The sequence below is a fragment of the Colobus angolensis genome, unplaced genomic scaffold (assembly GCF_000951035.1).
Source record: "Colobus angolensis palliatus isolate OR3802 unplaced genomic scaffold, Cang.pa_1.0 Scaffold214, whole genome shotgun sequence".
In the NCBI taxonomy this organism is placed as follows: domain Eukaryota; kingdom Metazoa; phylum Chordata; class Mammalia; order Primates; family Cercopithecidae; genus Colobus; species Colobus angolensis.
The window spans coordinates 425836-443520 of record NW_012115311.1 but is presented as its reverse complement, the minus strand read 5'-3'; the positions used below and the strand labels follow the sequence as shown (position 1 = coordinate 443520).

At 36.2% G+C, this 17685-nt stretch overlaps 1 protein-coding gene across 1 annotated transcript in view; it reads right to left on the bottom strand.

Annotated features, from left to right (window-relative positions):
- Positions 1 to 17685, bottom strand: part of VWA8 (von Willebrand factor A domain containing 8) — a 402889-nt gene that overhangs the window by 182969 nt on the left and 202235 nt on the right. Inside the window, exon 21 of the mRNA XM_011943037.1 lies at positions 9368 to 9444. Within this exon, the coding sequence (XP_011798427.1) occupies positions 9368 to 9444 (77 nt within the window). The remainder of the gene's footprint in view (positions 1 to 9367; positions 9445 to 17685) is intronic.

The following is a 17685-nucleotide window of genomic DNA, read 5'->3' as shown; positions in this document are numbered from 1 at the left end:
GACTTGGAATCAACCCAAATGTCCATCAGTGACAGACTGGATTAAGAAAATGTGGCACATATATACCATGGAATACTATGCAGCCATAAAGGATGAGTTCGTGCCCTTTGTAGGGACATGGATGCAGCTGGAAACCATCATTCTCAGCAAACTATCTCAAGAACAGAAAACCAAACACTGCATGTTCTCACTCATGGGTGGGAATTGAACAATGAGATCACTTGGACACAGGAAGGGGAACATCACACACTGGGGCCTATTGTGGGGAGTGGGGAGTGGGGAGGGATAGCAATAGGAGATATACCTAATGTAAATGACGAGCTAATGGGTGCAGCACACCAACATGTATACATATGTAACAAACTTGCACACTGTGCACATGTACCCTAGAACTTAAAGTATAATTTAAAAATAATACATCAATTTGGAGATCATCTAGAGGAATCAAAAATTGTTACAAACCTAAAGATCTACATGGAAAAGTAGAGGCACTGGCATAATTTGTAAAAAATTAAAAAGGGGGAGGCAATAGAAGCCATTCTTAATATAGAAACTACTGCTCAATTGCTAATACAAATGTTTCCAAAACAGACTTTTCAAATTTTTAATGGGGAAGATGAGACAGAGGGAGCACCCTGGCTGTTCTGTGCAGTAGCTGACATTGGACAGGGCTTGAGTTCTCCAGCGTTCTTATCAGTGCTAAGAATGTTGTGATGACTCAATAATCATTTTTTTCCAGGAGACTTCAGAAAAGCTTTTACTTTTTCTATTTTCTGCCAGTATTTCTATGTGCCCTCCAGGACTTTGTGAATTTCAAAATTTATACTGTCACATTCAGTTTTCTTCAGCTTGAAGGGAGCTTCATATGTTGAATTATGCTGTGCTTTGTAAAGCATGTCATCATTCACTCCAGGATATTTAATTTTAAGAGGGCGGAATTTGCTAAATGGTTTACTTCATTTGGTTTCACACAAAAAAGTATAGAACTATGACAGAGGAAAAGTAAGTGTTTTAACAATAACTATCCATGATACAATATTTTAATGACCTGAGTTGGTTAGAGCACTTATATGACAGTTAAAGATCTATTATGTATGTAGAATTAACCTTACTGAATTCTAAAACAAGCATTAGTGCTCCTCAGTAGGCACGGCTGATCACAGGGGAGCTTGACCTGGAAGTTTCAGATGAAATTAGCACATACCAAGTCATTTAAACAAATACTTACTGGATATCTGCTGTGAATTAAGAACCACACCAAGTACCTGCCTCATGATTGGTAGATCACACACAGGAGTTACCGTTAACTTCTCTTTCCCTTCACCCTCCACATGGTTATAAAGGCTAAAATTAGCCCTGTAAACCTATTTCAATATGTCCCTTCTTTCCACTCTCATTGTTAATATGTTTGCTCAGCACCAACAATATGATCTGGATCACTTCCTAGTGTTTTCTGTGATTCAAGTCCTGCCTGTTTTTAATAACCATAATGCTGCTTTCTCTGTGCTCCACTTAGAAAACTCCTACTTATCCCTTAAGACTCAGTTTGAGTGCTACCTTCTCCCTATCACCTTCTACCATACCACAGACATGTATTCTGAGGGTTGAGCCTCCTCAAGGCTCCCATGGCACCTGCACATGCTCTATCATAGCTTATATACAATAACTGTACCATAAATGTTGATGCATATTCACCACTGACAAGCAAGCTGTACCAGGTCAAGATGGATATCATCATCTATACGTCATCCAGTGCCTAAAACAGACACTGCCAAACAAAATGAATAGATATTAGGTGAATGAATTAACATATAGTGAATAAACCAGGTTCTTGCCCTCAAAAAGTTCCCTATTTAGTTGGAAAGGCATGATTGGGCAAAGGGGAGGGGATGGAAATAAGATACAGAAACCACTACAGTGCAAACCAATGTTTGATAAGAAAGCAGGGTATATGGCAAGAAGCTAACAGTTACTATGTTGCCTAAATGTTTAGGCACCTAAAGGTGCCAGATACTGTGGTTGGCCTATTGCACACATTCTCTCATTTATTCCTCACAACAACCCTGCAAGGTATTATTATTTCAATTTGATAGGCAGGGAAGTTAAGACTCAAGGAGTTAAGGGCTCAGAAAAGTTAGTAAAGACTGGATTTGATCTCTAAAACCCATGCCCTTTCTATCACAATGATACAAATTCAATGCTGTGGAGTGTCAGAGGAGGGAACAGTTACACCCAGAATGAAGAAAAATCACAAAAGGTTTTATGTAGAAGTTACAGTGGACCAAACCTTGAAGGGCTGGGGGAGAAAGGAGCTACATTTTAGATGGAGGAATAAAGCAGGCATGCTACAAATTCAAAACTTGTGAGTAGGACGCTAAATGGTCTGGAGTAAATTGAGAATATCTGCAGAAAGTCTCACTGAAAGAGAAAGTTGGGGCTATCCTGGGAGACCTGGGATCTCCCAATCTAAGCACTGCTATTAGAAAAATAACCAAGAGCATAGGTCATGTTAATGATTGGACCTGTGCCGTCCTCTTCAATTATGAAGGATAGCAAATGAAAAACACTCTGGCAGTAAAAGTATTTCAGAGCCCTAAAATAAGTCTGATTTTAATATAGACATGTATTTTTAACCAGGGAGGAAATACAGCTACAGAAGTTAACATATTCAAGTGTCCTCTTAATATCAAATTAACATAACATCAGAGAAAATCAAGTAAATAGATTCACTTCACAAATGGGAGTCATATATTCCCTTTCGTAAATGTATCCTTACAAAAGTAATTACTTTCATTACCTATGTCATACTCTTCAGACATCTTGATTTTAACTAAATACATGAATTGCCCAGCTTGCTGGCTTTATGAAATCTGATTATCAAAACATAACATGGCCATATTTAAAAGTATACTGGTTGTGTTTTATTTGTGTATGTTTGCTGACAGTTTTACTTATCAAGATTATGTTTTGAATGGCTTTTATAACTAATTTGTTCAAATGACATTCATAAACTAAGTGTGACTAATTATTTAGATGGTAACATCACAACTCCATTGAAAGGAATCTAAAATAAACAAAGTAAAGACCTTAAGTGGATTATCTCATAGATTAGAAAAGTCTTAAACATTCTTTATAGACTGCCTTTTTTAGGTCTTTTAAACATATGTTTCTCTTAAAGCAATTTTATGAGCTGAAATGTTATAGCAAATGTAGCCCTAAAGCTGTATATAATAAATAATAAATTCCCCACACTGAAATTAGTAGGAATGTCAGTCTAGTTAGTAAAAAATCTTTAATGTATTTTTTTTTTTTAATTTTAAATTTTTGCAGGTGCTGATATGGTTTGGCTGTGAACCCACCCAAATCCCATCCTTGAATTCTCACATGTTGTGGGAGGGACCCAGTGGGAACTAATTGAATCATAGCGGCAGGTCTTTCCTGTGCTGTTCTCGTGACAGTAAGTCTCATGAGATCTGATAGTTTTAAAAAGGGGAGTTTCCCTGCACAAGCTCTCTCCTCTTGTCTGCCACCATGTGAGACATTTCCACTAACAGCATACAAGGGTTCCCTTTTCTCCACATCTTCACCAGCATTTGCTATTGACTGACTTTTGGATAAAAGCCATTTTAACTGGGTAATATATGTATTTTAAACAGAAATCGAGACATTTCACTTCCAACTTTACATAGTAAATAACCAATATTGTTGGAGATACTTAGGGCCCTTATTAAAATGAATAGATATTTTACTTGTAATACTATTATTAATCAATAATATAGTAATGGGTACTATAAAATATAAATATTTAGCTTTGAATTTTTAATTATATTTTCATTTTACGATTTATTTTCATAGATAACGTATCTATACTTTTATCTAGCCGATGTCAGAATTACTATAGAATATAAATTAGCAGCATGCAACTCTTTACAATTTATGGATCATTTCTTATTTTGTAACAAATGGTTAGTATTATAGACATTCTAGGCAGAAAGTAAGGCATGGTATCTCTAATCCTTTTAACTTTTAAAAGCATGGTGAATACTGTCTTCTTTTTGCCCAATGAAAGATATTCAAATACAAAGCTAAGAAAGATATTCTTATATAAATGACCCCAACTGCTCCTCTTAGTCAGAGATGAAAGAACTGAGACCCAAAGAAAGGCTCAAAAATATATAGCTTCAAATGAGCATATTATAAATTAAAGATTGAAAATCAATAATTTAGGCATTCACATCAAAAAGTTTTAAAAAAGAACACGTGAAATCCAACAAAAACAAAACGAAGGGTATAATAAAGATAAAATCAGAAATTACTGAAATAGAAACAAAACATACAAAAGAGAATTTCAACAATGCCAAAAGTTAGTTCTTTGACCAATAATATTGATAAACCCCTGGCAAAACTGATTGCGAAGGCAAATAGCCAATACCAGGCATAAAAATGGGAATATCAATATTGAGCCTAAGGACATTAAAATATCATAAGATGATATTCTAAATAACTTTATGCCAATAATTAGAGGGAACAGATCCTAAAACAACATTTATCAGAACTTCATATGGCTAATAAACATAATGAATCTGCAACTAAAAAGCCTGCTTATAAAGATAATGGTGGTAACATACACCTAGAAATAATCACTAATACTTGTTATATTTCATTGTCTCCTTTTTTGCTGGTTGTGTTAGGAAACGACCATAATCTAAAATTAGAATTGACTGAGGCAGTTCAGCCTAATATATCTTTCTAAACATATATTTTATTGTTCAAAATAAAGGAATGGAGAAACTGCCCTCATGATATGAAGAAACTCTCATGTAAAATGACTTTCTTTCTCCTAGGGTATTATATTGGGAGCTGAGTTTAATTTCTAAAGCCATCCTTAAGAAAAAAATCGGTTTTCTGCTTGATTATTGTAAGATATTAAATTTAAATTCACTTGTTTTCACTTTAAATTGATAGTATATACTTATATGGCATCTGTATATACATCTCCATGGTGAAACAATTCTCATAAAAAGTGACTTCCTCTTTTTTGAGTATAAATTTCAATGACAATTTCAACTTTTGAAGCCATCTTTAAGAATAAAAGATTTTTTCCTTGATTATTTTAAAATATTAAATTTAAATTCATTTGTTTTGCTCTAAATTGATACTATACACTTAAGTAGCATCTGTATATACATTAAAACTGTCAAGTAATAACATATTTTTAAAGGAACCCTCAGTCTACAGTAGGAGGTAAACACTATGCAATCAAAACACAAATTCTGCTAAGAATGAACTGCAATGCTCACTTATCATCCTTAAATACAAAATACTGGTCTTGCTAGGTGCCCTGTAACTCAAAAATTGGAACTATGATATGTTACGAATAGAAATTATTCAAGCAAGAACTAGCAAACTAGTTGAAAATTCTGATTCTCTCATTGTATTTCCAACTTTATCCATGTGAGACGAAAAACTAATTGAATAGCTTAAAGGACAAGGGAAAAAAAAGAGAGTGTTTCAGGGGAACATAGAAGATTGAAATAATTACAAGTAATTACAGCTCCTGTAGGATCATGTTTCTTATTTCTTCCTATATCTCCTATAATACACAGCCCTGTAGTTTTAATATGACAAATATTTAAAAATTTTTTGAGTTGAAAGTTCTAAGTTTATATAATTCATCATTCATACAAAGAGCCATGAGAAGATATAAAAATAGTGTGGTAAAAATTTGGATGAAGCCGAATAAAAAACCAGTATTAGTCTTCTTTTAAAAAATAATTACAACCTTTATTTTAGATTTAGGGGGTACATGTGCAGGTTTGTTACATGGCTATATTGTGTGATCCTGAGGTTTAGGGTATGACTGATCCTGCCACCTACATAGTAAACATAGTAACCAATGTTAGTTTTCAATCCTTGCTCCCCTCCTTCTCTCTGCCATTTAGCAGTCCCCACTATCTATTGTTGCCATCTTTATGTCTATGAATACTCAATGTTTAGTTCCCACTTATAAGAGAGAACATGTAAAATCCTATATTCTTAAAGCACTTGAAAAGGCTAGAAATTTTCTGAAATATGTAGTTGACCTATATAAAATTTGGGAAATGAAATGATGGGTGATAGGAGAAAGAAACATGGAAAGCTATGAGTGAGAATGTGGGGGACAAGTAATATGACAATGAGAAGAGGGCTTTCTAGGGAACAAATTCTTAACATTTAATGCCTAACACATTGAGAAGACTTATATTTAGCTTGGCAAATTCATGGATCTAGCTTTGTAACTAGAATTCTCTAATACTGGCAGAAATGATGGTAGGTAGCAGAAAATCAGGATTAAAAATGTATTGTAAACAACAAAGAAGAATACCTTCTATTTCCAAATAATGTAGAATGAACACTATATGACAGAGATACTGAGGATATTGAGGGGGATGTTGAGGTAGATGAAGATAAGGGGAATAATTTACTATGACAGAAGCTCATCATCTCCTGAGTGTGAAACAGATAACCTTCAGTTCCATTTCAAACAGCCATCAGCAAGTTAGAAGTATCTGAAGAAATAACGGTGTCTGTTGACCTTGTTACACACCATTAACAATAGCAAATTTAAATTTTGCATATATTATGTTAAATTAATTTATTCCTAAATACATTCGTTACACTATTGTAAACAGTATTTTTAAATTTTTTCCCATTGCTGTATATACTAGTATATATATATATATATATGGAATATATTATATATGGAATACAATTGATTTTTGTACATTTTCCTTGTATCTTATGACCTTGCTTAACTTGGTTGTTAGTTATAACACCTTTTTTATACGTTTCTTAAGATTTTTTATATACACATTCACGCAAGTGTGTCATCTATAAATAACATGTATGCCATTTATTAAGGTTTCTGGCTTTATTGTGCTAGCTGGCACCTCCAGCATAATATGAGTAGTTAATATTCTTGTCTTTTCTCCTAATCATGAGAAAAACATTAGTTTTTCATTTTTAAATATGAAGTTAGCTATAGGCTTTTTATAGATGCCTCTTATTTGATTGCGGAAGTTTCCTGATATTTTTAGTTTATGTGATGTTTTATCATGGACGCGTATTGAATTTTCTCACATGATTTTTCTGGCGGCAATTAGAGGATCATATGGTTTTTTATTTATTCTGTAAATGTGTTATATTATTTGATTTTTAAATGTTCAGCCAGCCTTACATTCCTGAGATAAAACCTCCTTAGTTATGACATATTATCCTTTTTATATATTGTTGAATTTGATTTGTTAACATTTGTTAAAAATTTTTGCATCTATGTTCATAGGAAATTCTGAATTGTAATTTTATTTTTTTGTATTATACAGGTCTGCTGATAAAAAAACACTCTCAGTTTTTGTCTGAAAATGTCATTATTTTTCCTTCTGAAGAATATTTTTGTCAAATATACTAATCTATACTGATCTTTTTTTCTTTCAGCACTTCAGTTGAATTGTGGTTCATATTTATTTCTCAGGAGAAGTCAGCATTTTTATCATTGTTCCCCTACAGGTAATACGTCTTTTTTCCTCTGGTAATTTTAAAGATTTTTCTCTTAGTTTTTAGTAATTTGATTACATGCCATGTAGTGTTTTTTTGTTTATTCTGCTTGAAGTTCATTGAGCTTCCTGGATTGGTAACATTATCTTTTTTATCAAATTTGAGAATTTTCTTACCATTATCTCTTCAAATATTTTTCTGTCCCATTTTTTTCTCCTCTCTTTTGAGACTACAATTGTGTGTATGTGAAGCTGCTTTTTTAGGGCTGTCATTTTTACACTAAGAATTTCCAATTATTGTCATTATGTTCACATTTTTCTCCCTTTAAATGTTTGAATCTATTTATGACAACTGTTTTATAGTCCTTGTCTGCTAATTCCATCATCCTGTCATTTTTAGTCTATTTCTATTGACCAATATTCCTGCTTTTTTGTATGTCTAGTAATTTCCTGTTGAATGCTTGACTCAATGAATGCTATGTTGCTGAGTGTTTGGATTTTGTGGTCTTCTTGGTTGAGTGTTAAGTTTTGTTGAGGTATGAAGTCAATTTACTGTTGAATCACCTTGATTTTTTCAATGTATTCCTCCCTACCTCCCCAATATTTAAAAATATTTTTATTTTTAAAGCCACTTTGTATCAGACAAAACTTTCAAAATAATATTAAATAGCAAGTATCCTTCTTTATCAGGGCTTAGTTTTAAAATTTGTAAGGATAGGTATGGAGTAACTCTTACTTTAAGGATAGATCAGTCCTACTTCTAAACATAGACTTTAAAAGATAAATACCCTTCTGAATACCAGGGGTATTTAATGAAGGCTCCTGGTCATGTAGGAGCTCTGGTAGCTGTTCACGTCAAAGATCCCTAGTAGTTCTTCTTTTCCTAGTGTTTGTGAATTTTGTTCATTCTTACAGTTTTTATTGTGGTAGGGCCAATCTGGTACCACTACCATCATGGTCAGAGGTATAAATCCCAAAAGGCAGTTTTTCACCATATCTCAGCTTTTCCTGGGTCCTTTCTTCTTTCTCCTTTGACCCACTAACTCTGCCCTTTATTCTCCTACAATTCTGTCTCAAGAACTGATAATCACTTAGTGAAAAGACCCAAACCAGAAACTAACTCTTATAACTCAATTCAATGTTCTATTATACTATATATTTTTTACTTCCTGGGATTAAAACACTAACAATCTAAGTTAGCTTTAAGTTGTTCATTACTTGATATATTTCTTGACTTATCTTTCTGTTTTGTTTTTAGTGGATCTGTCATTTATATATTATTTTTTAAAAATTAGAACAGGTTCGTTCATAAAGCTAAAAATGACCCATATTGAGAAAAACTGTTTGATTAAAAGCTGAACCAGCATTCTAACCATATAAAATTACCCAAAAAGTAACTTTAAGGAAGGCAAAGAGACAACTAATAACATACTTCTTCCAGATTTCTGGGTTCCTTATCTCATACCTGAGATTCACATAGTTTATTATTTCTCCTTGTGAGCTCTTTTAGCTGCTTGTGAGAGAATAGGCTTAGATCCTACATGTTTGTCTTCTAACTTAAGAGCCTTTATGTTGATGAGATCTGTTCCTAGAATGTAATGTTCATCACTCTCCGTCCACAGAATATCTATTAATTCATGTTTATAAAGCATTAGTCACTTTAAAAATAAATTTTGCATGGTTTTATTACCTTTAAAGGAGAGAAACGAGCAAGAAGAACAGAAATAAAACTGGTTTATAAAATGGGTCTTTAAGAAAGTATTTTTAAATTGTACCAGGAGGGAAACAAATGATTAAATGAGATTTTTAAGAGGCTGTGGGTCTAATAGTCTTACCTGTGTAGCTGAATATATTCTCGGGGTCTGTTGAGCAGGTGAAGGAATCTGTCAACAATCTTGTTTTTTCCTACACCCTGTAATTACACAGAAAACATTAAACAAAAAGAGGCTATTTTCTGGAGATAAGCTTATGCCAAACCAGAAAAGTCTTTTACCAAAACCTGCTTTCTCACCTTTTTACTGTTTTAGTTTATCATTCATGAAAATCAAACTGGCAAACATATACGGAATATCTCCTACGACATGAGGGTTTAAAAAATTTATTTCTAAACATACTAGTCCTAAGTCATTCTTATTTGAAAGGAAATCCATAAATTAGCCTCCTACATATTGATTTTTCTGTTCTGTAAATTTACACTGAAGTCTAGGCATCACAGCAGATGGCTATAGTATTAACTATTTCAGATTTGAAGGATGTCATCAAAGGTGATCAAGTAAGTATAAAACAATGGTTTCCCTAATCAGTTCTTCAGAATTATGATTTTCAGCTACAGAAAGGTAAATATAATACTGTACTGTTTCTATTAGAATCAAACACTCATTTCTTTTCCTTTTATCCTATTTTAAAGTCCTTTAAAACCTTGGAAACCTAGTGTATTAATAAAACTCAACTATATGTACTCTTCCTAGAAATGCCCTCATTTCCTTACCACTTACTGGTGCTGAGAGTTGCTATCCCTTTGTAGAAGACAGACTGTTAAAAATGGAATCCACCCCCATGCTATTTTGCTATTTCAAAGTTTTCACTTAGAGGTGAAATACAATTAATGGGGTGTAAATCTTTTAACAAGTAGGTTGTGTGGAAAGAGTTATAGTTTAAAAGCTGACTTCATATCATACATGCTAGCAAAAATAACTCTTACTGATTCTTATATGGGTTGAGCATCACTAATCCAAAAATCTGAAACAAAATGCTCCAAATTCTGAAACTTTTTGAGCACCAACAAGATGCTGAAAGGTCATGCTCAATAGAAATGCTCATTGGAGCACTTCAGATTTTGGATTTTTAGATTAGGGATGCTCAACTGGTATGTATATGTAAATATTCTAAAATGTGAAATGCTTCTGGTCCCAAGCATCTAAGATAAGGGACACTTAACCTATACTATGCCAGGCTGTAGGGTAAGTATTTTCATGGGTTATTTCATTTCATCATCACAACAGTCCCATGAGGTAGGGGTTAAAATTATTTCAACCTCACAAATCAAGAAACCAAGGCTCAGAGGTAAGCACTGTGCACACAGTCACACACAGGTAATTCTAGTGAAACCAGGACTCACATCCAGGTCTATATGATTCTGATGCTCATAATTATAGTCCCTGCATTATGGAATATCTTACTTTCAGTTTGAAATTGATTTTGGTAATCTGGGCCTTAAGTTATCTCCTTCCTCACTTCTAGGTCCATCCTAAAGAAATAATTAGGTAGACTGAGGCAATGTATGGTATACAGCACCAATAGCAGAAGCCCAATAGGGAAGCAGGCATTTTTACTGGTATTTTTACTACATACTCAAACATCTTGTGAAGAAAAGCATTCTACAAGCATCAAGGATAGACATTCAAATCAATTGAAATGGTATGATTGAGTGCCACAGGGCGTAGAAACCATGTCTGTTTTACTTACCACTATATCCCCAGAGCTCAGCACAGTGCCTGAGAGTGCGTTCAATAAATATTTGTTAAGTGAATAAACAAATATAGGGAGCTTGGAAAGTACTGGAAAAGGAGTGAAGATTCTGGTAATATATAAGTGGTGACCATATTAATAAGGATGCTGAAATTATGGACTTATAAAAGAAGAACGGGCCAGGGGCATGACTCACATCAGCAATCCCAGAGATTTGGGTGGCTTAAGTGGGAGGATCACTTGAGCCCAGAAGTCCCAGATCAGCCTGGGCAACACAGTGAGGCCCTATCTCTATAAAAACAAAAACAAACAAACAAACAAACAAAAATTAGCCAGGTATGGTGGCACATGCCTGTAGTCCTAGCTACTTGGGAGCCTGAGGTGGAAAGATTTCTTGAACCTAGGAATTTGAGGCTGCAGTGAGCCATGATCACACCACTACATTACAGCCTGGTGATGGAGCAAGACTCCACCTGTATGTATGTATGTATGTATAAATAAATAAATAAATAAATAAATAAATAAATAAATAAAGTGGGAGAAATTTTAAAAGTGAATTATTTCACCTACAAAAGATTCAAGGTTATCGGAGCTGAATGTCAAATTGACAAATTCACTAAAGTTAGAACAATGGATAATTTCGTCTTCTAGGAATCTTTTCAGTATCTAATTGGATTTCACCCAAAATAGTTTCAAGCCTAGCATAGAAGCACAAAGGAGGAAAATCACATTTGCATATTTGTATGTAAATTACATCCGGTATGTAAAACTTTAAATGGCATGTGACCATAAATATAAATTTTTAAATAGATAAATTCAGATGAGTAAAATGTCTGTGTTAATATATTCGTTCTGTTAAATTCAGCAATCCTAGAAAAAGCAGACATCCTAAATGCATTACAATGTCAGAAATACAAAGGATTTCCTGGAAGAAATGTCATGAAAATGTGCTATCAAGGAGTTCCTCCTCCCTCCCCACCTCTGAAGCTATTAAATAGCCATGCTTATTCAAATTCCTTCTGAGCAAGGCATGATTTAGGAGTCACAAGTCCCATAAATGTAGTTTGAGTCCCAGCTGCCACTAAGGAGCTCTTTTGCTGTGTCTCTAAATGTTGGAGTCTCCAGAACCCCAACCTCAGCTGTCTTGCTCCATATGCTCTCTCTCTGGGAAATACTACCCACTACCATGACCTCAGTCATCATATACAGCTCACACTTCTTTTCTAAGCTTCACTGAATATCCCCTATTCTTAACCACCAACTGAACTTCTGAAACAGATGCTTATTATCCTTCCACCCAAACCTACTTTTGTCTCTTTTCAACCCCCATATAACAGTATTGCCACATACTCAGCTGCTCAATAAAAGAATGCTAGAATATTTTTGATGGCTTCATTTTTCCCCCTCTGACCTCATGCAAAATGTCATTAGGATCTCTGCAGTCCCTACCTGCAAAACTTTTAGTTTTATTCTTTCCCTCCATTCCGTTTCCTTCATTCCTCTTTCCCTTCCAACATTTTCTCCCTCCCTCCCTTCTTTTCTCCCTCTCTCACTTCCTTGCCTAACTCATCAATTATTTGAGCACCTAATATTACAGCATTGTACTAGCTGAGCTGGCTATAGTAGTAAAGAAAACAGCTACAGCCTCTCACCATATTCACAGCTTACAGTCTAGTAGGGAACACAGACAACACATATAATAGATAGTATCCTCATACGACAATCCAAGATGCTTGAAGATTTAACCTAAGGGCTCAGGAAGGCCGACTGCACAGTTATGTTTAGATTGAGATATCAAGGAATTAAAGAGGTACAGGGAAAGATAAAAAACGGGAGTGTTACAGGTAGAACAGTATGTGTCAAGACTTGTGGGTAACAGTCAGCTGGAGAGCTGGACAGGTCTGCAAGAAGTCAGAAGCTAGAGAAAAGGAGAAAGGGAGTGGTAAGAAACCAGGCTAGAAAGGTAGGTGGGGTTTAAGTCTGGCAAAGCCCTGGAAGCCACTTAAAAGAGTCAGAACTGTTTCCTCAAAGCACGAAGAAGCCACTGAAGTAAAGGAATAATAGGATCAGATTTTCAGTTTTAGAAAATTGCTCTGACGGAATGGTACGGTGGAGTCTGGTAGAGAGCAGAAGAGAAAGCAAGAAAGCAGTCTGAAATTCCTTTAAAATTCAAGCAGGAGATGATGGTGGTCTAAACTACGGGATAGACAGAAATGAATAGATTTAAGAGATATTTAGGAAAAGGAACCAACAGGACTCAGCGAGGGCTTGGAGTTAAGGATGAGGAGATGACGAAGTCAAAATTTCTGTCTTGGGCAATAGAGTGGCAGGTCACAGAAGAAACAGGGGAGAAGAACTGAATTAGCTGGGTGGGGAAGGGAAGTCTAGCTATAAAAGGCAGTTTAATTTTGGATATGTTTACTTTGAAGTGTCTGCTTCCCATATCTGCTCCTTCCTCTCCAATTCACTGTCTCAGCTCACGGGTAGCTCATCCCCTCCCCAAACTACTGGAAAGGGCCTAATTTGGTTTGGTTTCCCACCTCCAGATTTACAACAAGATAATCCCCAATTTGTTTAGTTATTTTTCTAAAACAGAGATCTCATCAAGTTGCTTACTACTTCATTTAAGAAGCTCTGACAATTCCTTTGAGGAAATGCTGAAAGCATCATCTAGGAAAGAATTTCTGTAAATATCCTGAGCAAAATGAAACAGTTATAATGACTTGTTCCTTCTAATCACAGTTTTTGCCTAGAATAGAAAATTCTCTGGATTATTTTAATTGAATAAAGACATAAATAGTGTCTTATTGTTCCATTATAAAGTTACACATGCTCATTTTTCTCAATGGGAAACTCAGAAAACAATAATCAGCCAATGTCCAACTGCTTAAAAAATCTGCTAACATTTTCATTTTGTTCCTATACATATTTATGTTTACTTACTAGTAAAAATTCCCTTTATATATGTAATTTGTATCCTTCAGTAAAAATCAACATGAAATAGATAAATTTTTATATCATTAACTCTTATTGAGAATAATATTTAGTAAGTGAAAATTTGAAATGGGAGAAGAAACTTGTGGAATGAGAGATCCTAAAAAATAAAAATAATCTCATGAGAATGACACTAACATTTATCATTCTGTTCTGCCGGACTGTGCTTTTCATGACAGCGTACTGGCCAGAGGGATTTTCGCAGAAGCAGGAGTTGGGCGGCCCTTTCACTACCAGGTTAGGAGAAGTAGGAATTATGCGAAGCCCCACAGACAGGAGTCAAACCAAGGAGAGGAAGTAAGCATGCGTCCAGTTTCTGAGAGAAAAGCTCAAGGACCTTGACTTTAAGAACTCTGAGGGATTCTGGGACTCTTATAACTTCCTCAGGTTTATTATTTTAATTACCCTGTTTCCTCAGAGAGATTAGCAATAAAATTCTTTACAGCAAAGGGACTTTGGGGCTTTTCTTCCTGGACAAGAAAAAAATAAAGAATGTACAAAACTCTATCCATGTTCCATCAAAGGAGGAGAGAAAGAAAGAAATGGAGTAGGAGAAAAAAGCTAAAAAGGAATGAAAAACAGGCCAAGAGAAAATTAGTCTAGGAATGGGGTTTGGACTAAATGTTGGGACTTGAAGGCTGAAGGGTTTGTGAGAGGCCTTGAGGGATCCCTGCAACAGCAGATAAACTCACAAGCATGCTGCTGATCAACCCTTTGTGACTCACTCAAACAAGTTCCTTTCAGCCACTGTCTCCTAAAAAATACCCTTCCACATCCATGTCTTTGCTTATGTGGTTTCTTTTGACTACAATAGCTCATCCTTGCCTATCTGTCTGTCATCTTCCACTATCCCCACCTAGCCTTCTGATGAAATGTCCGAACTTCTCCAAAGCTTTGCCTATCTGTCCCATTGTTTTCTCTCCTTTAACTCTCAGCACGAGAATGATTTCCTCCTTTGGGTTCCTAAACCACTCTCTCTCACCAGTATACTCTAGCAATGTGCCAGGTCCTTGGCCAGCAGATAGGCTTGCTTCTTGAGGCCAGGATCATCCCCCTATTCAGGTCTCTAAATGTGATGGAGTCAAAGATCAGTCAGTTTAAGGTTGTAAAATCACCTACAACACATGTCTGGGAGCTCCCTGCATGTTATCTAAGGTTCAGAAGGGAGAACAGCGAGGAAGCAAATCCAGATCTTTTCTTCAGCAATTTTAAAAAATGGACTCCAGGTGAGTATTTGCCACTGCCAATGTTCAGCTTTTTTGCATGTTCTCTGAATCTTGTTAACTGTGGGCCTTCTTTTAGTTCCCTCCAATTCTTTAATAATTTTCATAAAGTTAGTTCAGTTTGTATAACAGAGATGTTCTTTGCATAAGGCACTAATTTCTTTGTTAGAAAAGTCACCACATTAATGTCATTAACAAATACCAATTACAATAAAAAATAAAATAAACTAACATTATAGTAAACGAAGAAATAAATTTTAATTGCTTTAAAAAAATCCCATCTAATGTTGAACCTTCTAATTCTTTGCTTAAATGCCTAAAAATACACTGTGCTATCCCTCTCATGTGGGAATTTTTACCACCATCTGAGCTTAGATTTGTTTATTTGAGTAGAGAGGGTTTAGACAAGCTAATCTCCAAATACTATTTTACAAAGATATTCTTTGGTCTTATAACAAAATAAGAAATCACTGCTAATGATCACCAGAAATTTCTTATTTTCCAAATTCTCTCAATACATATACATTACTTTGGTAATCAGAAAAAAATTATGAGGGAGGGTCCAAGATGGCCAAACTGGAACAGCTCCAGTCTACAGCTCACAGCATGAGTGATGCAGAAGATGGGTGATTTCTGCATTTTCAACTGAGGTACCAGGTTCATCTCACTGGGGCTTGTTGGACAGTGGGTATAGGACAGTGGGTGCAGCCCGCGGGCTGTGAGCCGAAGCAGGGCGAGGCATTGCCTCACCCAGGAAGCACAAGGGGTCGGGGAATTCCCTTTCCTAGCCAAGGGAAGCCATGACAGATGGCACCTGGAAAATTGGGTCACTCCCACCCTAATAATATTGCGCTTTTCCAATGGTCTTAGCAAATGGCACACCAGGAGATTCTATCCCGTGCCTGGCTCAGAGGGTCCCATGCCCACAGAGACTTCCTCACTTCTAGCACAGCAGTCTGAGATCAAACCACTAGGCAGCAAGGAGGCTGGGGGAGGGGCGCCCGCCATTGCTGAGCCTTGAGTAGGTAAACAAAGAGGCCAGGAAGCTCGAACTGGGTGGAGCCCACCACAGCTCAAGGGGGCCCGCCTGCCTCTGTAGACTCCACCTCTGAGGGCAGGGCATAGCTGAACAAAAGGCAACAGGAACTTCTGCAGACTTAAAGTCCTAGTCTGACAGCTTTGAAGAGAGTAGTGGTTCTCTCAGCACAGAGTTTGAGATCTGAGAACGGACAGACTGCCTCCTCAAGTGGGTCCCTGACTCCTGAGTAGCCGAACCGGGAGGCAACTCCCAGAAGGGGCCAACTGACACCTCATACAGCTGGGTGCCCCTCTGACACGAAGCTTCCAGAGGAAGGATCAGGCAGCAACATTTGCCATTCTGCAATATTTGCGGTTCTGCAGCCTCCACTGGTGATACCCAGGAATACAGGGTCTGGAGTGGACCTCCAGCAAACTCCAACAGATCTGCAGCTGAGGGTCCTGACTGTTAGAAGGAAAACTAACAGAAAGGACATCCACACCAAAACCCCACCTGTATGTCACCATCATCAGAGACCAAAGGTAGATAAAACCACAAAGATGGGGAGAAACCAGAGCAGAAAAGCTGAAAATTCGAAAAATCAGAGCGCCTCTTCTCCTGCAAAGGAACGCAGCTCCTTGCCAGCAACAGAACAAAGCAGGACGTAGAATGACTTTGATGAGTTGAGAGAAGAAGGCTTCAGAAGACTGGTAATAACAAACTTCTCCAAGATAAAGGAGGATGTTTGAACCTATCACAAAGAAGTTAAAAACCTTGAAAAAAGATTACACAAATGGCTAACTAGAATAAACAGTGTAGAGAAGACCTTAAGTGACCGGATGGAGCTGAAAACCATGGCACAAGAACAACGTGATGCATGCATAAGCTTCAGTACCTGATTTGATCAACTGGAAGAAAGGGTATCAGTGATTGAAGATCAAATTAATGAAATGAAGTGAGAAGAGAAGTGTAGAGAAAAAAAAGGAAAAAGAAATGAACAAAACCTCCAAAAAATATGGGACTATGTGAAAAGACCAAATATACATCTGATTGGTGTACCTGAAAGTGACGGGGAGAACGGAACCAAGTCAGAAAACACTCTTCAGGATGTTATCCAGGAGAACTTCCCCAACCTAGCAAGGCAGGCCAACATTCAAATTCAGAAAATACAGAGAACGCCACAGAGATACTCCTTGAGAAGAGCAAGACACACAATTGTCAGATTCAACAAAGTTGAAATGAAGGAAAAAATGTTAAGGGCAGCCACAGAGAAGGGTCAGGTTACCCACAAAGGGAAGCCCATCAGACTAACAGCAGATATCTCGGCAGAAACTCTACAAGCCAGAAGAGAATGGGGGCCAATATTCAACATTCTTAAAGAAAAGAATTTTAAACCCAGAATTTCATATCCAGCCAAACTAAGTTTCATAAGTGAAGGAGAAATAAAATC